At 44.6% G+C, this 26,972-nt stretch overlaps 1 protein-coding gene across 1 annotated transcript; it reads left to right on the forward strand.

Moving 5' to 3' along the window:
- The first annotated feature begins 13,707 nt into the window (after positions 1–13,707).
- Positions 13,708–23,205, forward strand: LOC120019447 (elongation of very long chain fatty acids protein 4-like). The gene is made up of 7 exons (XM_038962739.1): positions 13,708–13,819; positions 15,914–16,009; positions 18,025–18,212; positions 18,763–18,843; positions 22,037–22,208; positions 22,415–22,542; positions 22,740–23,205. The coding sequence occupies exons 2-7, from the start codon at positions 15,943–15,945 to the stop codon at positions 23,022–23,024; spliced, it is 921 nt and encodes a 306-aa protein (XP_038818667.1). The 5' UTR covers positions 13,708–13,819; positions 15,914–15,942; the 3' UTR covers positions 23,025–23,205.
- The last annotated feature ends 3,767 nt before the right edge of the window (positions 23,206–26,972 follow it).

Here is a 26,972-nt window from a genome sequence, read left to right on the forward strand (position 1 = left end):
TACACCACACTAGTTTCGTTCTCTGCTCCTAATCTTTGATTGGTTGGAGGAAGTCCTCCGGAAGTGGTTATAATTACCATGTAGGTCTATTGAAGAGGGTAAAGCCTACGAGCCTCCTAGGTTTTGTATTGAAGTCAATGTAGCTAGACAAGGACGGGAAATAGCTGTACTCTGGCTACACTATGGTGCTAGCCTAGAGTATGTTGTTGAGACTACTGTAGACCTTCATTGCAAAACAGTGTGTTTTAATCTGGTATTTGGTGACGTGAATATATTTCGTATAGTTTTATCTAAAAAGTAAAACCTTTTTCATGTTTCATTATTTTTCTGTATTTTATACTTCCTCCTCTGAGGAGCCTCCACTGGAGTACTTATGCTCCAGATATGTATGTCCTTAATTTGATATATGGAGCTAGGATATTCTCTTTAATGGGACAGTTTTTACATGATCCAATCTGGACTTCTGAAATCTCCCAGGGAGATATCTGGGGTGAGATATGTTCAACACACGCACCTGATAGGCGTGCACCCGCTTACATATTTGTAGAATATTCTAACTCCGGAAAGGGGAAGTGTCAGCATGCTGACATATCTAAGCCTTTATATTCAGACGTGAACGAATTCACATATTTTCAGAAATGTATCATATCTGTAGTCATACCTGATCATTTATGTATCCTTATTGGTATGTCTGATCGAAAATGGGCTAAAATTATTTGACCTGTTAAGGCGCTGAAAATCATCGTGCTTCTTCACATTAAGGTGACATATCTATGCATACATTTACACAATATTCAGTAGTAGGCAAGGCATGTAAAGGCAAACATTGGAAAAAATGCAGCATAGCAAATCCACAACACATGTTTTCTGGAAAGAAGGCCAATGTTTGCGAATAAAAAAATAATTATTATTTAACAGAAAATAAAAGTTGCACACCCTCAATACCCCTACATGCCCAGTTTGTTGTTGTGGACAATTTGATGGGTGCAGATTGGGTCATCTGCGGCAGTCCCTCGCAGTCCAGACCCAACGCCGTGGTAGAGTGTTGGTCTGTGTCCACTCCAAACTGTCAATTAATAAATCAATGATCAAAACTGAGTCGATATTGCAAGAAAATATTGTAATTTCAAATAACCATACTACAATGTAGCTACTGTACCTGCTTCATTCATGACAAGAAAACAAACTGGAATCAGATAATGTTAGCTAGCTAGTCAAGTTGCTAGTTAGTTATCTAGCTAGCAAGTTAGTTTATATTACAAAGTAATGTTAATACAAAATATGCCTAAACATTTTAAAACGTTAGCTTTAGCCTTCAAGCTTTTTCATTATTTGTTAGCTAGCTAGGCTACCTGTTAGTTTTTAGCTAGCCTAGCAAGCTAACGTTAGCCCTACTGGATACTGGCCAAATTAGCTATCTCTCTTGATTTATAAGATAAAGAAAACATCAATCAATCAAATGTATAAATCCCCTTTTACATCAGCAGATGCCACAAAGTGCTTATATAGAACCCAGCTTAAAACCCCAAAAGGATGGATTTCATATTTGTCAAATATTATATTTAGCATGTGTGAAAACTCAGAAACTGTTCTTATTTTCAGCATATCCAAAAGCATATCAAGATCCGCATATGGACTTCAGCCACGAGATGCCACATATCTGGACTCAATATAGCTTTCTATCTTGAATGTGCTGAGAAAACACTTATATGCTATGTAAAGAGTCAGTATTTGTCAATATGAAGAGAGAAAATAGGATGTCACATATCTCCCACAAGAAATGTCCATGTGTGATACTCAGAGTAATCCCAATATCATATATCCAGACACATCTGGATTCAGAATTTGTGTTGGATATGGTCCATATCCACAAAACTCCAAATATGCATTGGAAATGGTCTGTATTCTCTTGAATATCAAAATGGTGTAATGTAACCAGTACGCTCTCGCACACACACACACACACACACACACACACACACACACACACACACACACACACACACACACACACACACACACACTAAACCCAAAATGCTCCTTTGAGGACCCCTCTTTTAGCCATTGTGCTGTACTTACACCAGAAACTTCACATGTACAAAAGCACCTGCTTTCAATATACTTTGTATCCCACATTTACTCAAGTGATTCCTATATTTTGGTAGTTACCTATTTGTACACCCCTTATCTAGGTAAATTCTTGGTAAATGATTGTATTGGTTGCCAGTTGCATTATAGAACAAGCGTGAAACTAGCCATTATTCGAAGGAGAAGCAACCCCAGTTAAAAATGTCTGGTCAGCACAGCATAGTCTATTTGATCTATTGTGTTTTGTGGAGCATTTGTCATTTGCCATTTTCCATTGTTATTATGTAATACAAGACACATAACAATGGTCATCTGGTCTATGACCTGTAATGAAGCCTGGTATTTGTTAGTGAACACTTCATAAACTGTCAATATCCTGCTCATATGAATTTTGATCATTATGTCTGCTCTGTGTAGTGGCTCACCGAGAGAGACTCTTGAGCGTTGCCTTGTTTTGTCTTGGTTGCCAGCAGGCGAATACTGAAACCAAAACAGTATTTGGAGACCTTATGAAACTGGTGGTTACAACACAGCAAATTTCCCACTGAAGGGCACAAGTACTGTGGAGAGCACCTGGGACAAACCTGGGAGACACCACTTTTCTCAGGCTCTGCTATACTGCTGGGATAGACCATATTCAAACACACACATACACACACATGCATGTTTTACTATCCTTGTGGGGACCAAACAATTGATTCCAATTCAAAATCCTATTTCCCCTAACCCTAACCCCAAACCCTAAACCTAACCTTAGCTTCTAACCCTAACTCCAAACTCCTAATGTTAGGCCTAATTGTAACCCTAACCCGAAACCTAACCCCTAAGCCTAAAATAGTATGTTTCCTTGTGATCGGCAACATTTCTGAATTTTCCTTGTTTTACCATCCTTGTGAGGACTTCTGGTACCCACAAGGATAGTAAAACCAAAATCACGCACGCACGCACGCACGCACGCACAAACACACACACACACACACACACACACACACACACACACACACACACACACACATAGCAGCACGCGCTCCAGCAGGTATATCTCACTGATCATCCCAAAAACCAACACCTCATTTGGCCGCCTTTCCTTCCAGTTCTCTGCTGCCTGTGACTGGAACGAATTGCAAAAATCGCTGAAGTTGGAGACTTTTATTTCCCTCACCAACTTTAAACATCTGCTATCTGAGCAGCTAACCGATCGCTGCAGCTGTACATAGTCCATCTGTAAACAGCCCACCCAATTTACCTACCTCATCCCCTTACTGTTTTTATTTATTTACTTTTCTGCTCTTTTGCACACCAGTATCTCTACTTGCACATTGATCATCTGATGATTTATCACTCCAGTGTTAATCTGCTAAATTGTAATTATTCGCTCCTATGGCCTATTTATTGCCTACCTCCTCATGCCTTTTGCACACAATGTATATAGACTCATTTTTTTCCTACTGTGTTATTGACTTGTTTATTGTTTACTCCATGTGTAACTCTGTGGTGTTGTCTGTTCACACTGCTATGCTTTATCTTGGCCAGGTCGCAGTTGTAAATGAGAACTTGTTCTCAACTAGCCTACCTGGTTAAATAAAGGTGAAATAAAAATGTAAATAAAAAAGGGAGTACGCGAGTACACTCTTTGGTTCGGCTAGCCGAGTTCGCCTAGGCACCAGCCGAACTGAAGCATGCCGACGCCTTTATTCAGCCCACTATCTGATGCTCTCCCCAGTATGCGGACCTCCCAGCAGGCATTTGAACAGGTGCCACGGTGCGGTTGCCATCAAGTGTGTGTGTTTGTGTCTGTTCTTGGAGCCCAAACACTGCAGCCTGCGTGTAGTATCTGCATGAGAATTTATGTTTGTTTGGGTTGGCAGCGGTGCTGAGGCAGAGGCAGTAATGAAGGCTGTATATGGTCGATTGACAGTAAGAGCAGGTGGATCTATGGAACTTTTTCTTTCTTGCTCTCTCTCACACTGATACACACAAATAAACAATATCTCTCTTGCCCCCTCTTCTCTTTTTCTCATGTATTGACTATCACTCTCCGTCTCTCTCTTCCGTTTTCTCTTGCTCCCTTTCTTCTCTATCTCCCCTCTCTCTCTCTCTCTCTCGCTCTCTCACTCATTCACTCACTCACTATCTTTCTCTCTCTGTGTCTCTGTCTTTCAGTCTCTTACACACACATACACACACAGTGCTGTAGAGCCCTGCTGTTGGCTCTTGTGCTTGGCCCAGTAAACAGATTCCTGCATCAGATTACTGAGGGGAAATGAGAGAGATGTGTTCCTCAGGATCATCATGCAGTACAGAAATACTGTGACCCTTCAAAGTGCTGCTTCCTCCTTCCTCTCCTTTCCTGTCCTCCCTACACTCATCTTCACAGAGGGAGGTGCAGGCAATGTGTGTGAGTGTGTGTGTGTGTGTGTGTGTGTGTGTGTGTGTGTGTGTGTGTGTGTGTGTAGGTGTAGGTGTGCACCCCTGCCCACGAGCTCTGCCCTCCCCCTCCCTAGAATAGCAGGAAGTTAGCTTTAAAACTGCAACATTTTCTCTCAGACTCACAGCAAAATGTATAGAATAGCATGAAATTAGCTTTAAAACAGCAACATTTTCACTTTTCCCCATGTCAAAATGGGTAAAATTGCAGGAAATTAGCTGCTTTCCCCCCAAAATGTGTAAATAAATAAAACACAATGGGGGAGCCTCGTGAAACTGCTGTACGTGCGTGCGTGCGTGCGTGTGTGTTAGATGTGTCCGATTATTCCATCGTGAAATTGAAGACAGGAACGGGGTACTGTAACATATTGTGTAATATTTTCCCCTCCCTTGATTCGTGAATGAAGCAGGGCCTTGGATGCGGTTTGGAGAGGACCCTCCAGTTGACATCCCTAATGGAAAACTACAAAATAACAGACAGAGGAATAAAAATTAGAGTGTCAAAGGTTTGAGCGAAGGATTTCCTGACTTTGGATATCAGTACGATGTCCAAAAGCAACAACAACCCAAATATACCCTCTCACTGGTTATCTAAGTAGAACTAATTGTGTCAGTGACGCAGTGAAAATACAGTAGGTAGTCAATTGTAACGAGGGGTGAGTGAAATGAATGAGGAGTCAACTGCAGAGAGCGAAATGTACGGGAAAAACGCTTTAATGTCCTTTGGAAAAATATAACAGGTCCAAACATGGGTGAATGCCCAAAACACTGGCGCAACACAAACCCCAAAACCTTGTTACCAACACAGGACAGCGAAAACTCAAAAACAGACATGTAACATCACCACACGTAACAACTAATAAGCCCGCACAAACACTAGCGGGCAAAACGAACCTAAATTGTACCCATCCCAAAACCCCAACAAGGAACAGGTGAAAACAATTAGACAGACATAAACGAAAAGGAAAAAGGGATCGGTGGCAGCTAGTAGACCGGCGACGACGACCGCCGAGCGCCACCCGAACAGGAAGGGGAGCCACCTTCGGTAGTATTCGTGACAGTACCCCCCTCCTGACGCGCGGCCCCCGCAGCGCGCCGACACTGGCCTCGGGGACGACCCCGGGGGCGAGGTGCAGGGCGATCCGGATGGAGGCGATGGAATTCCCTTAGTATATTTGGATCCAATATATCCCCTACCGGGACCCAGCACCTCTCCTCCGGCCCGTACCCCTCCCAGTCCACGAGGTACTGCAGGCCCCTCACCCGGCGTCTGGAGTCCAGAATGGACCGTATCGTGTACGCCGGGGACCCCTCTATGTCCAGAGGGGGCGGAGGGACCTCCGGAACCTCACCTTCCTGCATGGGACCAGCTACCACCGGCCTGAGGAGAGACACATGAAACGAGGGGTTAATACGATAATACGAAGGAAGTAACAATCGATAACACACCTCGTTTATTCTCCTCAGGACTTTAAATGGCCCTACACACTGCGGACCCAGCTTCCGGCAGGGCAGGCGGAGGGGCAGGTTTCGGGTCGAGAGCCAGACCCTGTCCCCCGGTGCAAACACGGGGGCCTCACTGCGGTGACGGTCAGCGCTCTTCTTCTGCCGTCCACTCGCCTGACGCAATGACTCCTGGACGGCTCTCCAGGTCTCCTTAGAGCGCTGCACCCACTCCTCCACCGCAGGAGCCTCGGTCTGGCTCTGATGCCATGGTGCCAGAACCGGGCTGGTACCCCAACACACACTCAAATGGTGACATGTTGGTAGAGGAGTGGCTTAGTGAGTTCTGGGCCATCTCTGCCCAGGGGATGTATCTTGACCACTCCCCTGGCCGGTCCTGGCAATACGACCGCAGAAACCTACCCACCTCCTGGTTCACTCTCTCCACCTGCCCATTACTCTCCGGGTGATAACCCGAGGTCAGACTGACCGAGACCCCCAGACGCTCCATAAACGCCTTCCATACTCTGGACGTGAACTGGGGACCCCGATCAGAAACGATATCCTCGGGCACCCCGTAGTGCCGGAAGACATGGGTGAATAGTGCCTCCGCAGTCTGCAGGGCCGTAGGGAGACCGGGCAACGGGATAAGACGGCAGGACTTAGAGAACCGCTCCACAACGACCAGGATCGTCGTGTTCCCCTGAGACAGGGGAAGATCAGTAAGAAAATCCACCGATAGATGGGACCACGGCCGTTGTGGAACGGGGAGGGGTTGTAATTTCCCTCTTGGCAAATGTCTAGGAGCCTTACTCTGGGCGCAAACCGAACAGGAGGAGACATAGAATCGCACGTCTCTCACCAAGGTAGGCCACCAGTACTTCCCTCTAAGACTTCGAACTGTCCTTGAAATACCCGGGTGACCTGACGAGGGTAGACTATGAGCCCATCGAATCAATTGATCACGAACAGCGAGCAGCACATACCTACGACCCTCCGGGCACTGTGGAGGCGCAGGTTCCTCCCTTAGTGCCCGCTCGATGTCCGCGTCCACCTCCCATACTACCGGTGCTACCAGCTTGGCATCCGGAATGATGGGAGTAGGATCGATGGACCGGTCATCAGTGTCGTATAGTCGGGACAGCGCGTCGGCCTTAGTATTGAGGGAACCTGGTCGATACGAAATCGTAAAACGAAATCGGGTGAAATACATGGCCCACCTTGCCTGACGAGGATTCAGTCTCCTAGCTGATCGGATATACTCCAGGTTACGGTGGTCAGTCCAGATGAGGAAAGGGTGCTTAGCCCCCTCAAGCCAGTGTCTCCACACCTTCAGAGCCTTAACCATGGCCAACAACTCCCTATCCCCCACATCATAATTCCGCTCCGCTGGCCCGAGCTTCTTCGAAAAAAAAGCACAGGGGCGGAGCTTCGGGGGCGTACCCGAGCGCTGGGAGAGCACAGCCCCAACCCCAGCCTCGGATGCGTCCACCTCAACTATGAACGCCAAAGAGGGGTCAGGATGCGCCAACACTGGCGCGTCGGTGAACAGCGCCTTCAAACGACGGAAAGCTCCGTCCGCCTCTGCTGACCACTGCAAGCGCACCGGCCCCCCCTTCAGCAGTGAGGTAATAGGGGCCGCCACCTGACCAAAACCCCGGATAAACCTCCGGTAGTAATTGGCAAACCCTAAGAACCGCTGCACCTCCTTTACCGTGGTCGGAGTCGGCCAATTACGCACGGCTTTTACGCGGTCACCCTCCATTACCACCCCCGAGGTGGAAATGCGATAACCCAGGAAGGAAACGGCTCGTTTGGAAAACTCACATTTCTCTGCCTTCACGTACAGGTCATGCTCCAGCAGTCGCCCAAGAACCTTGCGCACCAGAGACACATGCTCGGCGCGTGTAGCGGAGTAGATCAAGATGTCGTCAATATACACCACTACACCCTGTCCGTGCAGGTCTCTGAGAATCTCATCAACAAAGGATTGAAAGATGGCTGGAGCATTCTTTAACCCGTACGGCATGACAAGGTACTCATAATGGCCAGATGTGGTACTAAACGCGGTTTTCCACTCATCTCCCTCCCGAATACGCACCAGATTATATGCGCTCCTGAGGTCCAATTTCGTGAAGAATCGCGCCCCGTGAAATGATTCCACCGCCGTAGCGATGAGAGGTAGTGGGTAACTAAAACCCACAGTGATGGAATTTAGACCTCGATAATCAATACACGGACGCAAACCACCCTCCTTTTTCTTCACAAAAAAGAAACTCGAGGAGACGGGTGACATGGAGGGCCGAATGTACCCCTGTCCCAGAGCTTCCGTGACATATGTCTCCATAGCCAACGTCTCCTCCTGGGACAACGGATACACGTGACTCCTGGGGAGTGCAGCGTTTACCTGGAGGTTTATCACGCAATCCCCCTGTCGATGGGGTGATAATAGGGTCGCCTTCCTCTTACTGAAGGCGATAGCCAAATTGGCATACTCAGCAGGAATGCGCACGGTGGAAACCTGGTCTGGACTCTCCACCGTTGTCGCACCGATGGAAACTCCTAAACGCCTGCCTGAACACTCATCAGACCACCCCTGGAGAGCTCCCTGTCTCCACGAAATAGTAGGATTGTGAATAGGATTCTGACCAGCCCTGACCCTAACGGTCGACTATCTAAGGAGTGCACGGGGAAGGGGGGGTCTACCTTAACTAACGGAATCCTCAACCTCTGAGCGAGTCCGCGATCAATAAAATTCCCCGCTGCGCCTGAATCGACTAGCGCCTTATGCTGGAGAGATGGGAAAAACCTTAGAAAACAGATTAACAAAAACATGTGACCAACAGGAAGCTCTGGGAGAGTGTGGTGCTGACTCACCTGGGGTGACCGAGGAGTGTTCTGCCTGCCCTCTCGACTCCCAGATGGACTCCTCCAGCACCGACCGGAAGTGTGCCCTCTCCGGCACACTGGGTACAGGAGGAGCCTCCTCCTCCGGTCTCCCGAGACGCAGCCCCTCCTAGCTCCATAGGAATGGGAGTGGGGGGGGGCAGGAGGTGGAACTGACAGGACCCTTTCAGAACAACCGCGAGCAGCCAGCAGATGGTCTAGCCGGATTGACATGTCAATCAGCTCATCCAAGCTGAGCGTGTTGTCCCGACAAGCCAGCTCCCTGCGGACGTCCTCTCTTAGGCTACACCTGTAATGGTCTATCAGGGCCCTGTCGTTCCACCCTGCTCCAGCGGCCAAAGTTCGGAAGTCCAATGCAAAATCCTGCGCGCTCCTCGTCCCCTGCCGGAGATGGAACAACCTCTCACCCGCCGCTCGGCCATCCGGGGGATGATCGAACACAGCCCGGAAACGGCGGGTGAACTCCAGGTAGTGACCCCTCGCTGAGTCGGGCCCATTCCAGACAGCGTTGGCCCACTCCAGGGCCCTACCCGTCAGGCAGGAAACGAGGACACTCACACTCTCCTCGTCCGAGGGAGCAGGCCGAATGGTGGCCAGGTAGAGCTCAAGTTGTAGCAGAAATCCCTGGCACCCAGCCGCTGCTCCATCGTACTCCCTCGGAGGCGTGATGCGCAGGGCGCTGGCACCGGATCCCGCTGGAGGAGATGGTAGAGTTGCTGGTGGGAGGGTACTGGCCGAGCGCCACCCGAACAGGCCGTTGCTGGCCGGGCGCCACCCGAACAGGAAGGGGAGCCACCTTCGGTAGTATTCGTGACATCAATCTTTTACTTTCAATCAAACTATTTCAATGGAATCTTGGGCAGAAACTTGAGAATGATATGATATACTCAGATATTAATTTAATATTCTGTGCAATAATTACCATGAGCCTACTGCCAGTGGTGTAAAGTAATTAAGTAAAAATACTTTAAAGTAGTACTTAAGTAGTTTTTTGGGGGTATCTGTATTTTTCTTTACTATTTATATTTTTGCCAATTTTTACTTTTACTTCACTACATTCCTGAAGAAAATAATGTACTTTTTACTCCATACATTTTCCCTGACACCCAAAAGTATTAGCTACATTTTGACAGGAAAATGGTCCAATGCACACACTTATCAAGAGAACATCCCTGGTGATCCCTACTGCCTCTGATCTGGTGAACTCACTAAACACAAATGTTTCGTTTGTAAAGTATGTCAGAGTGTTGGAGTGTGCCCCTGACTATCCGTCAATAAAAAATATAAATAAAATTGTGCCATCTGGTTTGCTTAGTATAAGGAATTTGAAATGGTTTATACATTTTAGCAATTCCATTTACTTTCACTTTTCCTTAAGTCATTTTCTATCTTTACTTTTACTCATTAATGACAATAGAGTACTTTTTCCACCACTGCCTAAAAAAATAAAACTTTCGGTTACATCAGAGAATGTAGGCCAGAGGAAGCTCTCTTCTGTAACCAACAAGTACAGCTGGGTTGTATCTAATGATGGTGTGACACTTCCACCTAGCGGTGAATTCAAAATATATCTCAATGTTGACCACCTCAGTGACTGGACTATAGGACACACTCTAAAGACTAATTGATAGGCTAATGGTTTGACACACTATGGGACATTGGCACATACCCAAAAGCTACTTACAGCCACAGACCTATAGCCTACAATAGCAACTAGAGACAGAATACACACATTTGTTGTATGAAGCATCTCCTCTACCCAAATGAAGCGATAATAGAATCACTAGGCTATTTTTATTTCTGATTTAAAAAATGCCTCGTATAGCCTATTCTTAGTATAAATTAAAGTCCAAATCTGCAATGACAATACTCAATTAATTGTGCTTTGCAGATGTAGAATGTCCTACTAATGGGTGTAATCAAGGCCAAAAACGCAAATGCACTTGTCCAGGAGGTTCCACACACGTAGATGTGCAACAGCAGAGACACGCCCTTATATCAAGCTGTCAATCCCAAACCACCACATCTCCCCAACCAACTCGCTTGACGGGCCCTTCGTTGTCGCGTGTTGTTGACAAAACGCTGAAAGTGACTTCCAGAGAGTGGAGAGGGGATCAATAAACACATCATCTTCCGAACACACTCCTGACTTGAATGATGCAATTCATGTTCCACTTTTAAATAATAAAAATTTGAATGAACAAATCCCCTCTGTCGTTTTACAAGATAGAAACCTCAGTAACAGTTAAACATTAAACCTGGGAGGTATTTCATCTGTTTCATCTGTTGTCAAGTCTCAAAATCAGACATAAACAAATGCACATGTCATATAATTAGGCAAGTCTCCATTATTTCATATGAAATTGTGCAAACTCCAAACTCCAAACATTTCTTGAACTGTATTGTTGGTTAAGGGCTTGTAAGAGAACGTGTTCTCAATTTGCCTACCTGGTTAAATAAAGGTGAAATAAATAAATAAATAAAAAGTAAGCATTTCACAGTAAGGTCTACTACACCTGTTGTATTCGGCGCATGTGACAAATAACATTTGATATGATTTGATTTGATATCACAGTGCGTTGTTGGATAGCACTTTGCTCTGAAGCCTACAGCATTGCTGGCTTGGTCGAAGAGAGTCATGGGTAACTGCATACATAGAGTGTGTCTAAAAGTGGGCGTGTCAACAGAACTGGGAGGATCAACAGAAGTGGGTGTATAGTAAGCGAATCAGCTAATTGGGGAGATTTGTTGCCACTTAAGACCATTTGTGTGGCAGATTGGGCTGCACAACAAGTCGATTGATGACAACTGTAGAATTCTAGCTAAGCCTAACCCTTTTCCTAACATTAACTTTATTCATCTAACCTGCCACGTTAATTATCCTAACCTGCTACGTGAATTCTCCTAACCTGCTACATTAGTTATTTTAACCTGCTATGTAAACATTAAACTGACCCGCAGTGCACCTGGCTATGGCCGTTCTAACCAATAATGGAGTACTGATGTTACACCCATCGCTGTTGATGCACCCACTGATGTTACACCCATCATTGTTGATCCACCCACTGTTGTTACACCCACCGCTGTTGATCCACCCACTGATGTTACACCCATCACTGTTGATCCACCCACTGTTGTTACACCCATCGCTGTTGATCCACCCACTGATGTTACACCCATCACTGTTGATCCACCCACTGATGTTACACCCATCACTGTTGATCCACCCACTGATGTTACACCCATCACTGTTGATCCACCCACTGATGTTACACCCATCACTGTTGATCCACCCACTGATGTTACACCCATCACTGTTGATGCACCCACTGATGTTACACCCATTGCTGTTGATCCACCCACTGATGTTACACCCATCACTGTTGATCCACCCACTGATGTTACACCCATCACTGTTGATCCACCCACTGATGTTACACCCATCACTGTTGATGCACCCACTGATGTTACACCCATCACTGTTGATCCACCCACTGATGTTACACCCATCACTGTTGATGCACCCACTGATGTTACACCCATTCCACCCACTGATGTTACACCCATCACTGTTGATCCACCCACTGATGTTACACCCATCACTGTTGATCCACCCACTGATGTTACACCCATCACTGTTGATGCACCCACTGATGTTACACCCATTGCTGTTGATCCACCCACTGATGTTACACCCATCACTGTTGATCCACCCACTGATGTTACACCCATCACTGTTGATCCACCCACTGATGTTACACCCATCACTGTTGATGCACCCACTGATGTTACACCCATCACTGTTGATCCACCCACTGATGTTACACCCATCACTGTTGATCCACCCACTGATGTTACACCCATCACTGTTGATCCACCCACTGATGTTACACCCATCACTGTTGATCCACCCACTGATGTTACACCCATCACTGTTGATGCACCCACTGTTGTTACACCCATCACTGTTGATCCACCCACTGATGTTACACCCATCACTGTTGATCCACCCACTGATGTTACACCCATTGCTGTTGATCCACCCACTCCTTTTGCAACGCCGACTTTCTGACACTCCAAGTAGGCAATTACCCATACTTGGTTGAAGTGGCCATCTGAGAGTCTAATCATTTTCCCTCCTTCAGCTTTGGGACACTTGTGCAAATGGCGGAGGCACGTGTAAATTTGCAAATGGAGGGCCAAGGGAAAGGGGAAGGGAGTGATTTGCAATTCAGTTATAGAGAATGACAGAGAAAGCGTCCCATTAGTTTCCATTATGGCGTCTGAACGCACGGGCAGCGCCATTAAGGCAATCTCCATTTTGAAGTAGTCAATTTTCTTCGTCACGATTGTCTGATCCATCCTGACGACCCGGTTGGACATGACTCCAACAGGGTCATCAGTAGGAATCAGCCAATAAGGTTGGAAGTCCCACCCAGTTGACTACATTGAAATGGTGGAAGCCCTCAATGGCACTGCGCATGCTAAATTACCTTTTGGCCACTAGAAGCCTTTGTTATTCTATATGGATTCAGCCAAGTTCTTGCTAAGATTCCCCGCCTATTCATTTCTAGTGGCTTCCCCATTCGCCTATCACTTGAAGGGGCTGAATAGGGGGAAAAGGTGGATGTTGATTATCTCTATCAAGCAAAGGGGCTATCAGTCTTTCCAGTCAGTGTAGCGGTCCCTGGAGTGCAATACCCGCATGCGCAGTGCCATCAGTCTCGTCGGGTATCCTGAAGATCGAAAACAGAGAAGATGAGCTTGAGCACCCAGCACGAAACTCATGCATGATTTCCGCTTGCCTTTTGTAGTTTTTGCCTAATTCGGGGTTGATGTCGAATTGTCCAGCAGCGTTGGAGATCAACGGCTATAACGGCAGAACACGGTAATTTAAAGGTGTTGGGCATCACATTGCACTGGATGTCATTACACGCGCCTAAATCTCGAGAAGGTATGTAGATATGTATTTTTTCTCCATTATAATGAAATGGTTAATAGCGAAATAAAAACCGTGTGCTTAGGCTATCAGTCTTTATATAGGCCATTTGGCGAACAAATTAGTTCACAACCTTGGAAAGTGTAGGCTTAGTCTTGTTTAATTAGTCATGAGCTGCTTTGATGAATTGAACCGTTACATTTTGTTTCGTTCGTTCATTACTTTTATTCCATTAGGCCTACTCCCTCCTCCTAAAAAAAAACGGTGAACTTCTATGTGAGCATGCATGACAGATGGCAATAATGTAGCCCGTAAATAGACTTGGTGGAAAGAAACTTGTAGTAGGCTAGCACGTTGTTGGAATAAGATGGGTGGCACATAGGAACGCACTAGATACCGCCTATAAAATGTGTCTATAAAGTGTTTAGAGACTATTTTCATTACATTTTCCTACGAATGGGTGTCCTACTAATGCTCTTGTATAAACTGTTAACCACATAATTTCCCCTGTTCAATCAACCACATTTTGACAATCCCCTGTCGCCCTGCGAATGTGGGTCGTCCGGCATTTGCATTTACATCTAAGCTCGTAGATCAATTGGATTTAAGCCTCTTGAGTGCTCCGCCCGAAACCTGCTGACACGCCGGGGGTCTTTGTGTGCGATCATGCCCGTTTCCATGGGCGACCGGGCCTATTCGCTTGGTGACGTTTTTTCTCCTTCCATCCTCTCCTTTCCTCTTCCGTTTTGAAAACAAAATTAAACCCTAATTGTCAGTGAATGCATGTCTTTTTTCAGGGTCCCCCAAACTTTCCAATACATTTTCACAAATTCATTAGGCATAACATGATCTATATGCACATGAGATGGTTCTGGTGTATGGTTCATTAGTGTATGTTATAATAATAATAATATAACAATAACTTGTTTTGTATATTGCTTTTCAATACAAGTAACAAAGTGCTTCATGTCATAATAAAATAAAAGTACTAACAAAGTAATAAAAACAAGAGGAACATCTTCAGGCCTCTGCATTCTCATCTGTGGCGACTGTTACTTACACTTGTATTGTATAAAAACACCCCGATCCATTATTGAACTGATCCACTGGATGAATAATAGATGAATAAATAGACACCTGTTGTGGATAGGGCTAGGCCTATGCTGCAATTATGTAACGTTGTTCTCTATAGCTCATATGTTATGCAGCAACTCAAATAATGCTAGAGTGGCACACATTTGTCAACTTTTTAATCAGTGTTTTTTTTCTAATCTTGTTGCAGTGTGGGTAACCCTAGGGATGGGATAACCACACACATAGACCTACAGCCATGTGTGTGGAGACAGAAAGAGAGAGAGAGAGACCCTCTTATGAACATAGATCCCTCATCTCTTATCCTCTGTAATGAACTTAAACTGTGTTTATGGGAGCGACCGGCCAGGTCTCTCACAGGTCTCTAATGGATGTTAGCATTACCAGCAGCTAGCTAGCGCCTCGAACAGTGACAGCTGTGTAGAGGGTTGGGGAGGCTCCTCACCTTATTAATGGTTGGACAAACACTGATCAGTTGTTCAGTCCTCTTTTAGATCTGTGCAATTAGTGTGAGGCTGGAAATAAACCCTGCACAAACAGTTTAGACCAGGGAATGTTCTTACCAATAGGTGTTGCATGTGCAGAGTTTGGCAAACTCAGGTTTTGAACTTGATGGGCAGCATGAAAACTTAGTGCGGCACATGGGGGATGTGTGAAACCTACTCCTTAGAGTGAAGTGTCCCCACTTGCACTAGTGGATAGCTAGTGTTTTGCGTGGCGGCGACTGGTAAGACACTTCAGGAGGGCAGTCACGTGTGCTAGCAAGGCAGAGGTCCTGGGTTCGAGCCTCGGTTTGAGCCGCATCAGGAGAAAGTGGTACTCACTAAACAAGCAGCGTGACATCCTTTACATTAGAACCAAATGTTATGTTAAGGTTTTCAATTATCTAAAGGGGCTAATTACATTTCTTGTCTAGCTTTCTTTACGCTAACACACCTGCTCCTTTTCCAGATGAACTCGCTTAAAAGTGAGCTCAAGTAGTCTGTCATAAAGTTTCTCCTCTATCTTTCACTGCAGCATAAGCAGGACCAAATCCAGACGCAGTCATGGAAGCTCTCACCCACTTTATGAATGACACTGTAGAGTTCTACAGATGGAGCCTTACTATAGCAGGTGAGTTAGTGTTGATCTCTCTTCTCTCACATAGCAGGGACAGTCTGCTAATGTAACCACACACATGCACACAAACCCAGGTACACCACACACACATACAGTACCAGTCAAATGTTTTGACACCCCAACTCATTCAAGGGTTCTTCTTTATTTTTACTATATTCTACATTGTAGAATAATAGTAAAGACATCAAAACTATGAAATAACACATATGGAATCATGTAGGAACCAAAAAACTATTCAACAAATCAAAATATATTTTATATTTGTGATTCTTCAAAGTAGGCGCCCTTTGCCTTGATGACAGCTTTGCACACTCTTGGCATTCTCTCAACCAGCTTCATGAGGTAGTCACCTGGAATGCATTTCAATTAACAGGTGTGCCTTGTTAAAAGTTCATTTGTGGAATTTCTTTCCTTCTTAATGCAATTTGAGCCAATCAGTTGTGTTGTGACAAAGAAGGCATGGTATACAGAATATAGCCCTGTTTGGTAAAAGACCAAGTCCATATTATTGCAAGAACAGCTCAAATAAGCAAAGAGAAACGACAGTCCATCATTACTTTAAGACATGAAGGTCAGTCATTCCGGAAAATGTCTGGAATTTTGAAAGTTTCTTCAAGTGCAGTCGCAAAAACCATCAAGCGCTATGATGAAACTGGCTCTCATGAGGACCGACACATGAAAGGAAGACCCAGAGTTACCTCTGCTGCAGAGGATAAGTTCATTCGAGTTACCAGCCACAGAAATTGCAGCCCAAATAAATACTTCACGGAGTTCAAGTAACAGACACATCTCAACATCAACTGTTAAGAGGAGACTGCATGAATCAGGCCTTCATGGTCGAATTGCTGCAAAGAAACGACTACTAAAGGACACCAATAAGAAGAAGAGACTTGCTTGGGCCAAGAAACATGAGCAATGGACATTAGACCAGTGGAAATCTGTCCTTTGGTCTGATGAGTCCACATTTGAGATATTTGGTTCCAACTGCCGTGTCTTAGTGAGACGCAGAGTAGGTGAACAGATGATCTCCGCATATGTAGTTCACACCGTGAAGTATGGAGTTGGAGGTGTAATGGTGTGGGGGTGCTTTCCAGGTGAAGCTGATAAATCCAGGTGAAGCTGGCTGAGAGAATGTCAAGAGTGTGCAAAGCTGTCATCAAAGCAAAGGGTGGCTTTTTGAAGAATCTCAAATATAAAATATATTTTGATTTTTTTAACACTTTTTTGGGTACTACATGATTCCATTTGTGTTATTTCATCATGTTGATGTCTTCACTATAATTCTACAATGTAGAAAATAGTAAAAATAGGGAAAAATCCTTGAATGAGTAGGTGTGTCCAAACTTTTGACTGGTACTTTACATACTACTGTTGACTGTGTCATGTGACTGTTAGAATGTTCTTTTTCATGTTTGTTTGACTAACCTAGAAAAAGTCTCCTTCTTTTCATTTGACTAACCTACACAGCACCCTCCAACAACACATAAGCACTGTAACTCCTATGGTTGTCCATATGTCTGCTTATGCTGTGTGTGGGGGTCAATCACTGTCTCAGCATTCAAATTGAACAGATATTTAAATAACTTTTTCAAATAACTATTTTTACAATACTCCAGTCCCACCTGTCTACACTACACTCTATCTCAATCTGTCTTTAGTTCATTGTCAGTGTTACCTTACACTGAAAACTACACCTGTAGGCTACGTGCACTAACAGTGTGTGTGTGTGTGTGTGTGTGTGTGTGTGTGTGTGTGTGTGTGTGTGTGTGTGTGTGTGTGTGTGTGTGTGTGTGTGTGTGTGTGTGTGTGTGTGTGTGTGTGTGTGTGTGTGTGTGTTTGTGCAATACAATACACTATTAGAGCAATACGTAACTAGAGTTGAGTATACCCTCAAGACACCATTGGTGCAACATGATGTAGTCTTACATTCATACATTATGTGGTCTTACATGTGAGTGTCTGTTATAATGACCACTTCTGACATTACCCCTTTCCTCTCCCTCTTCCAGACAAGCGGGTGGAGAAATGGCCTATGATGTCATCGCCCGCCCCCACCCTGGCCATCAGCTGCCTGTACCTGCTCTTCCTGTGGGCGGGGCCTAAGTACATGCAGAATCGTGAGCCTTTCCAGCTAAGGAAGACCCTCATAGTGTACAACTTCAGTATGGTGATACTCAACTTTTACATCGCCAAAGAGGTAACCAGCTCCATTCCTTTTTCAACAAAAGTAATTAATGAAATTTTCTATTTCGTTTCAGGCCATGGTCTTTATGATTCCCAGTCCCAGTGTCAGTGTCTACAGATTGGAAAGGACTTTAAAGTTGATAGCAATATGACACCTGCTCCAGTTAATCTATTGGTGGGCAAGGTGGAGCCATCACCACATGGCTGATGTAGCATGCCATATACCAACCCTGCCTGAACTCAATACCATACTCCCATACCATACCCAGCACTGCACCTGTCAACCATCCTCTACAGTTACATCTATATAGTCTTTTTAGAACTGTAGGCGGCACAGAGGATACAGGGTCTAGGGCACAACTCCAATCCTCGATGGCTGCAGTCCTGGTGGTTTTCATTTCTCCCTGGCAATTTCCTTCACAACTCCATTCACCCAGGTGTAAATTGGTCTCTGTGGCCCTTGAGGACTGGTGTTGTGTATCTGTGGTCTAGAGGAAAGGGACTACCCCTAACGTTGTGTACTTAACGTTGTGTCTCTAACATTGTATCCCTGTGGTCCTCAGCTCCTCCTGGGTGCGAGAGCAGCGGGATACAGCTACCTATGTCAACCTGTCAGCTATTCCAACGACGTCAACGAAGTCAGGGTGAGCAAACATGACACACTACAGATGTACTATCTTAATTTGATCACTCTGATGTTGCAGAGTGTCGTGTCTGTGACTATCATTAAATGTGAAGACTTATTTTATCAAATCAATTCTATGTGTAATTATTATTGCGTGATTAAACTAATCATGTAAACTTTAATTAACTAGGAAGTCGGGGCACCACCGGAAAATGTTTATAGAGTCTCTATTTCCCGAATTGACTCTTAAGATATTTTCATATCTTATCGATTAGTCTTCTATTAATGTATCATTATTACCTCATCAGTTCTCATTACCGAATGTCGCAAACCCTTGGATATCTGCAGGAATCCTAGTCTCGAAACTGAATCTGCGATATAAAAATTGGCTTAATTATTTATTTACTAAACAAATCACAGAAATACATAAAAAAAACAATATAGTTATTGGTTACTAACACAATGCATTGATAAGTCCCTAGTGGGCTAAACCGGTATGACGGCTTGGTAGACAATGGAAAGAGGCGGGGACAGATAAAAAGCGGGAAAGTCAAAATGAATTCACCACACACAGTTGATAATTATATTAATTGAAATGCTAATCCTAAGCACATGAACAGCCGCTCATTCCAAAATAATTGCAATGTATATATTTACGCCCGTATGTCGTTGTTGTTTTCTTTGTTGGAATCGCCGGTCCGTCTGCTGGAGAGTCAGTTCTTCAGAGAGTCTCTGGTTAACTTCCCCAGGAGTCACAATGTCTTTCGTAGTTGTCGCTTTCTCAGCGGCTCTGGATAATATCTGTTGTAATGATACGTCAGCCATACAGATGGTTGTTGCATAGAATAGATGCTTCCGCGGTTGTGGTTATTCCTGCACTAGACTTACGTAATTTCCAGCTGCAGACTAGTAATTCTATGTCTAGGATTTGCTCTTATTCTGTAGTGATCGATAGTCTCAGAGTTGAACTATTTCCAGTCGTGTTGCCAACGCTCCACGCTGTATGGTCTTGTCCTTTGGTAATAGAATTGTAGCCATTTCAACGTGGGGACCAAGTCTTGTATACTTGGGGTAGAAAAGGGGGTGTTTCATCATTCCCACCCAATGTCTGTGTTCACTTGGGGCGGGACCACCGATTGAGAATAAGTTACAATGGAAAATAATTATCATTTAGAATGCTAACATGACATTGTTGTCCTCACAAAAGTACCATTATACTCAGTCATTCATTCTATACAACAATTAGATACAAACCTCATAACTGGGAAGTGTGGACAAGCAGAGATATCGTTATCTTGTCCTATTACCTTTCCGTGATGTCACAGAATAAAACAACTTTGACAAGATTGTTCTTTAAATACCCACGGACCATTCCCACATTCTCAAAAATATAAATATTGTTTAATTATTCAAACTTTTGATGTCCATGGGTCTCTCTGTGTTCCACAGTTTACATTCCAATCTCGAACACTACAGAGCACAGAGGCAGCATATTTTATGACCGACCATAAAACAGCCAACTTCCAGCTCTCCCCATCTACGAGAGAGAGCACTCTGTAGAGCGGACCAACTGTTACCTAATCCTTCAGATCATCACAGGAGAGTTATGACAAGAGAACTTTCCTGTGCAGCAGGAAATTCAAAAAAACATTGTATTCACGATTTTAAAAGGCTTCTAAAGTTTGTAATTTCCACTTAAACATTTCAGACTTGATTTCCCAAATGAAAAATGTATCAACACCTACTAAAATGTCCATTAATTATCATCCACATAATAATTCACATTTCCTGTTGCAGCAGCATTATTTTCCTGGTGTAAGAAACTGGTCAAATTAAGATAGTACACCTGTACACTCTTGCAATCGATTTGGTGGAAAGACCAAGAGCTAGAGCTTGTCTGGTCATTCTGTTCATAAGCCATCAAAGACCAGACCTGTTAGCCTTCTACCCATTTTTTATTGATACAGGCTGGGTCTCTGTATTTGAGGTGTAGAATGAGGTCCAGCTTTAGCAGCATGTGGTTCTCTGTAAGTCTAAGCAGCCGTACTGTAATCTTATTGTAGACTATTACTCTATGTGTGTGTGTGTGTGTGTGTGTGTGTGTGTGTGTGCAAGAGAAAGAGAGAGGGAGAGTAGGAGAATGTCAGAGATAGATCTATGGTGATTCCAGGACAGAGGGGGTGTGATCTTTAGCATAAAGGGGAGGAGTTATTAGGTCTCACCACTTCTGTCCCCGCCCATGGCATGATGGCATTACTGAGGGATAAGAGTGACACTCAGGGCACTGTGTGTGTGTGTGTGTGTGTGTGTGTGTGTGTGTGTGTGTGTGTGTGTGTGTGTGTGTGTGTGTGTGTGTGTGTGTGTGTGTGTGTGTGTGTGTGTGTGTGTGTGTGTGTGTGTGTGTCAATTACAAAGGGATACGACAGAGAGAGAGTATGTTGGCGGGAGGTTGGTAATGGATAATGACAGGCTACTTTGTCCCATAGATAGTCTGACATACAAGAGGTTGAGCTCTACTTTCCCTATAGGGAACTAGCCAGCAACAAGCCTGATACATCGCTCAGTTAATCTCAGGTATCAGATTTTACTCTACCAACCCCTTATCAAGCCACTTTCTCTACCAGACCGCAGGCTAACCTGCCATGTCATTCATCAATGACCCCTTTCATTGTCATCAGCAATCCCCTATGGACGGAGTTGACGCTAACATTGTTGACTCTGACTTTAGAATGAGGCAGATGATCCAATCACCGTCTGAGCATTCAAATTGAATAGATATTGAGATAACGTGTGCAAATAACTATTTTTACAATACTCCTGGTCCCACCTTTCTACACTACACTATCTCAGTACAGCCTCTTTAGTACAATGTCATTGTTACCTTACCCTGAAAACTACACCTGTAGGTTACATGCACATGTGTGTGCATATGGATGTGTGCATGTGGGTGTGAGTGTGTGTCCTTGATACATATGTGTGTGGATGATGCATGATGATGAGAGTGTGTGTGAAAAGCAAGGTGGCTACCTTTTGATCTCCATAATCCCAACCCAGTGGAATCCATAGTAACCTACAGAATCCTCTTTAAAGTGTTTCAGGAAATTGAGAATCTTTATTGTCTTTGAGACTTGGGTCTCTGAAACCAGATGGTTTTGAGGACCAATGATGTAATCTTGTGTTAAAGCTCACTCCCTCCTTCTTCCCGTTGGCAGATAGCGTCGGCTCTGTGGTGGTACTACATCTCTAAGGGAGTGGAGTATCTGGACACAGTGTTCTTCATCCTGAGGAAGAAGATCAACCAGGTCAGCTTCCTCCATGTCTACCATCACTGCACCATGTTTATCCTCTGGTGGATCGGAATCAAGTGGGTCCCTGGAGGACAATGTGAGTACCTGGGGGGTACATTGGGGTATTGTGTGTGTGTGTTCGTGCATTTGTGTAGGGTGGGTGATTAAATGTTCCCACCTGGATACACCAGGTTAATCTCGACCCTTCACTATCATACTGTTCTGAAATAGCATGCTAGCCACTCATAAGCAGCCTGACTTGTATCCCCTTGGAAATACCTTTATCCTTTAACCCCCTCACAGCGTTCTTCGGAGCAGGCATAAACTCATCCATCCATGTCCTTATGTATGGATACTATGGCCTGGCCGCTTTCGGACCCAAGATCCAGAAATTCCTCTGGTGGAAGAAATACCTGACCATTATTCAGATGGTAAGTCTCCCTCTTGCTGTGGCCATAGCACAGCTGTTCAGGTAGTGTGTGATTGATACCGAAACAAATCTTTGCATGTCAAAATATATTTCATTTTTTGGAGTGTGCGGTCTGACTCATTCATCATGGATTATATTGGGATTATTACATTTGGATTGAGCATGTCAGGTCTGTTGTGTGTTTTGTGTACGTCACAGATCCAGTTCCACGTGACTATTGGCCATGCCGGCCACTCCCTCTACACTGGCTGCCCATTCCCTGCCTGGATGCAGTGGGCCCTGATTGGCTACGCCGTCACCTTCATCATCCTATTCGGCAACTTTTACTACCAGACCTACCGACGCACCCCACGTTCTGCCCACAAGGCGGCCAAGCCCGTCACTAATGGCGTCTCCATGGCAACCAACGGCTACAACAAGCTACAGGAGGTAGAGGAAAATGGGCAGAAGCAGCAGAAAAAGGGAAGAGCGAAAAGGGAGTAAGGAGAAGGTGGAGAGGATGGAGGAAGCCTCTGTCAGAACAACACGAGGACCGTGGGGTGAAAAGGCAGAGGAGATAGAGGGGTTCAGGGGTGAAAGTTCAAAAGTCAAATGGGATTCCACCACACCCCTGCAGGATGTTTCGAGGATGTGATTTGTGACCAATTTGTGTGTGTGTGTGTGTGTGTGTGTGTGTGTGTGTGTGTGTGTGTGTGTGTGTGTGTGTGTGTGTGTGTGTGTGTGTGTGTGTGTGTGTGTGTGTGTGTGTGTGTGTGTGTGTGTGCGTGCGTGCGTGTGGGTGGGGGGGGGGGGGGGCGGGGTGTGGATGATTTGGTAAGGTTTGGGTATGGAGGGATGGGGTAGGAGGAGGGTGTTGGTTGTCTGTTTACAACAAAAGAAGATCGCTGCTCTTCATGTAGAGTCTGTGCTCTGTCTCCTTACTTTGGGGTCCTGGTCGAAGACAAGACCTTAAAAAGACCACAACACAACCACAGGGACTCCCAAACTGCTCAGCAGCCGCTTCCAACCAAAACTCCACCGCGACCATTTTGTACTTTTCTTTGTTTAACTCAATGCTGATGTAGTGATGCAAATGCTTATTTATTTTTGTAGCATTGTAAATGGTATTTTACATATTAAATTATTTCAATTGAAGAATCTTCCAGAAACATATACCAAAGAGGATTTATATTTCATTGCGTGATGAGTAAGGGAACTACTGGTGGAGCATTATTGAGGATTAAACAGTTGTTTTACAGTACAGGAGCTGTTCTCAATTCTATTTGTGGCAGTACTACTTGTCTTCGTGGAACACACAGACTAGCTGCAAGCCCCCTCTGCCATACAAACCTGCCCTAAAGTACATAATAAACACATACACAAACAGAAGAATTCAGACCCCTTGACTTTTTCCACATTTAGTTACGTTTACAGCCTTATACTAAAATTTATAAAATAAATTTTCCCTCATCAATCTACACACAATACTCCATAATGACAAAGTAAAAACAGATTTTTTTTAACATTATGCAAATGTATTAAAAATAGAAAACAGAAATACCTTATTTACATAAGTATTCAGACCCTTTGCTATGAGACTCGAAATTGAGCTCAGTTGCATCCTGCTTCCATTGATCATCCTTGAGATGTTTCTACAACTTGATTGGAGTCCACCTGTGGTAAATTAAATTGATTGGACATGATTTGGAAAGACACACACCTGTCAAGATAAGGTCCCACAGTTGACAGTGCATGTCAGAGCAAAAACCAAGCCATGAGGTCGAAGGAATTGTCCATAGAGCTCCGAGACAGGATTTTGTCAAGGCACAGATATGGGGAAGGGTACCAACAAATTTCTGAAAGCATTGAAGGTCCCCAAGAACAAAGTGGCCTCCATCATTCTTAAATGGAAGAAGTTCGGAACCACTAAGACTCTTCCTAGAGCTGGCCGCCCGGCCAAACTGAGCAATCGGGGGAGAAGGGCCTTGGTCAGGGAGGTGACCAAGAACCCTATGGTCACTGACAGAGCTCCAGAGGTTCTCTGTGGAGATGGGAGAACCTTTCAGAATGACAACCATCTCTCAAGCACTCCACCTATCAGGCTTTTATGGTAGAGTGGCCAGACGGAAGCTTCTCCTCAGTAAAAGGCACATGACAGCCCGCTTGGAGTTTGCCAAAAGGCACCTAAAGGACTCTCAGACCATGACAAACAAGATTCCCTGGTCTGATGAAACTGAGATTGAACTCTTTGGCCTGAATGCCAAGTATCACGTCTGGAGGAAACCTGGCACCATCCCTACGGTGAAGCATGGTGGTGGCAGCATCATGCTGTGGAGATAATTTTCAGCGGCAGGGACTTGGAGACTAGTCAGGATCGAGGGAAAGATGAAAGAGGAAAGTACAGAGAGATCCTTGATGAAAACCTGCTCCAGAGTGCTCAGGATCTCAGGCTGGGGCGAAGGTTCACCTTCCAACAGGACAACGACCCTAAGCACACAGCCAAGACAATGCAGAAGTGGCTTCAGGACAGGTCTCTGAATGTCCTTGAGTGGCCCAGCCAGAGCCCGGACTTGAACCCAATCTAACATCTCTGTAGAGACCTGAAAATAGCTGTGCAGCGACGCTCCCCATTCAACCTGACAGAGCTTGAGAGGATCTTCAGTGAAGAATGGGAGAAACTCCCCAAATACAGATGTGCCAAGCTTGTAGCGTCATACCCAAGAAGACTCGAGGCTGTAATCGCTGCCAAAGGTGCTTCAACAAAGTACTGAGTAAAGGGTCTGAATACTTATGTAATTGTGATATTTCAGTTTTTTATTTTTAATACATTTGCTTTGTCATTATGGGGTATTGTGTGTAGATTGATGAGGGGGGAAACTATTTCATTCCTTTTAGAATAAGGCTGTAACATAACAAAATGTGGAAAAAGTCAAGGGGTCTGAATACTTTCTGAATGCATTGTACCTGGCATGTGTATGTATGTACAAGAGAGTGCAGGAACAATGACAAGTGCATGTTTAGCGCATGGTATTATAACTATAGGAGTTTGTGTGGGTAATCATCTGTGCAAGTTGTTAGTGTATCATTATGAAGATTGGGTGGCTACCATACTGCACATGCAAGTTGGCTGACCAATACCTTTACTCCTAGACTGTTTATCTATTGTCTGTTGTCAAATTGGTCTTGTGCATTTATATGGTTATCTTTTTTTGCTGTTGTGGATCTTATGGGTTTTCTGCATAATTTTCCTCTCTTTTTTTGCTGTGCTATGTAGCTATGGTGCAACTGGGAAACATGTCTAACTCAAGATAACCAATAGGACTGAGGGGGGAAATGATACCTCATCCCAAAGGGCTTTTAAAAAAACAAACAGTATATTCATTATTTTATTTAAATAAAACACATACAGCTACTGGCTACAATGGAAATAAAGAGGATGCCAACACCCTGGTTGTTCTGTGTGTATGTTAGTGTATGTTAGTGTCTATGTTTCCTCATCAATGTGTATATTCGTTTGCATGTTTTGTCTTTTATTTAGGACTTTAAAAAAATGAATACCTGAGCTAACCAATACCAAACTATAATATCAAAACTAAACCTTAAACCTTCAATATCCTCTTTCCTAACCCTAAACCTGCTAAAAAACCTTCTTTCTCTACCGCCATCTCAGAGACTCTCTCTCCATCCTCCACTCCCTACAGAAGCCTTTAGAATTCTCATTCTCAAAGTTTGCAAATGTCTGTGCATATCTTGCTCTGATGAGTAGGATTCCTCCACCTCTCCTCTACCAGCCCACCCCACCCCCCTCTCCCTCTGTCCCCTGGGTCAAGCAGATTCCTGGGAGTAACGGAGAGGAGGAGAGGCCTGTGTCTCTGGTGCTTGGCCAGACAGCTCTATTGTAATCTGGGGGGGGGTAAATTGGCTTTAGCTGTAAAAGAGCTTATGTCCACGTCACACAGCTAGTTAACCCAGGAATTCATGTCACTGTGGAAAAGAGGAGTCTTCTGTAATCTTCCATTGGGTCATTGACACTCACATATACAGCATGTACATAAATGCATACTGGTATGAATATAGTACACTGAACATTAGGAACACCTGCTCTTTCCATGACATAGACTGACCAGGTGAATCTAGCTGAAAGCTGTGATCCCTTATTGATGTCACTTGTTAAATCCACTTCAATCAGTGTAGGATATTTAAGCCTTGAAACAATTGAGACATGGATTGTGTATGTGTGCCATTCAGAGGGGCAATGGGCAAGACAAAAAATGTAAGTGACTTGAACGGGGTATGGTAGTAGCTGCCAGGCGCAACGGTTAGTGTTAAGATCTGCAACGTTGCTGGATTTTCCCACTCAAGACTTTCCCATGTGTTTCAAGAGTAGTCCACCACCCAAAGGACATCCAGCCAACTTGACACAACTGTGGGAAGCATTGGAGTCAACATCGG

This window comes from Salvelinus namaycush, chromosome 24 (assembly GCF_016432855.1).
Source record: "Salvelinus namaycush isolate Seneca chromosome 24, SaNama_1.0, whole genome shotgun sequence".
NCBI lineage: Eukaryota > Metazoa > Chordata > Actinopteri > Salmoniformes > Salmonidae > Salvelinus > Salvelinus namaycush.

Bases quoted from the DNA above. Each gene is read 5' to 3' on its own strand.
- LOC120019447 (XM_038962739.1), top strand. From the start codon at position 15,943: ATGGAAGCTCTCACCCACTTTATGAATGACACTGTAGAGTTCTACAGA. The intron at 16,010-18,024 runs GTGAGTTAGTGT...TCCCTCTTCCAG, and splicing joins ATGGAGCCTTACTATAGCAG to ACAAGCGGGTGGAGAAATGG. The intron at 18,844-22,036 runs GTGAGCAAACAT...TCCCGTTGGCAG, and splicing joins ACGACGTCAACGAAGTCAGG to ATAGCGTCGGCTCTGTGGTG.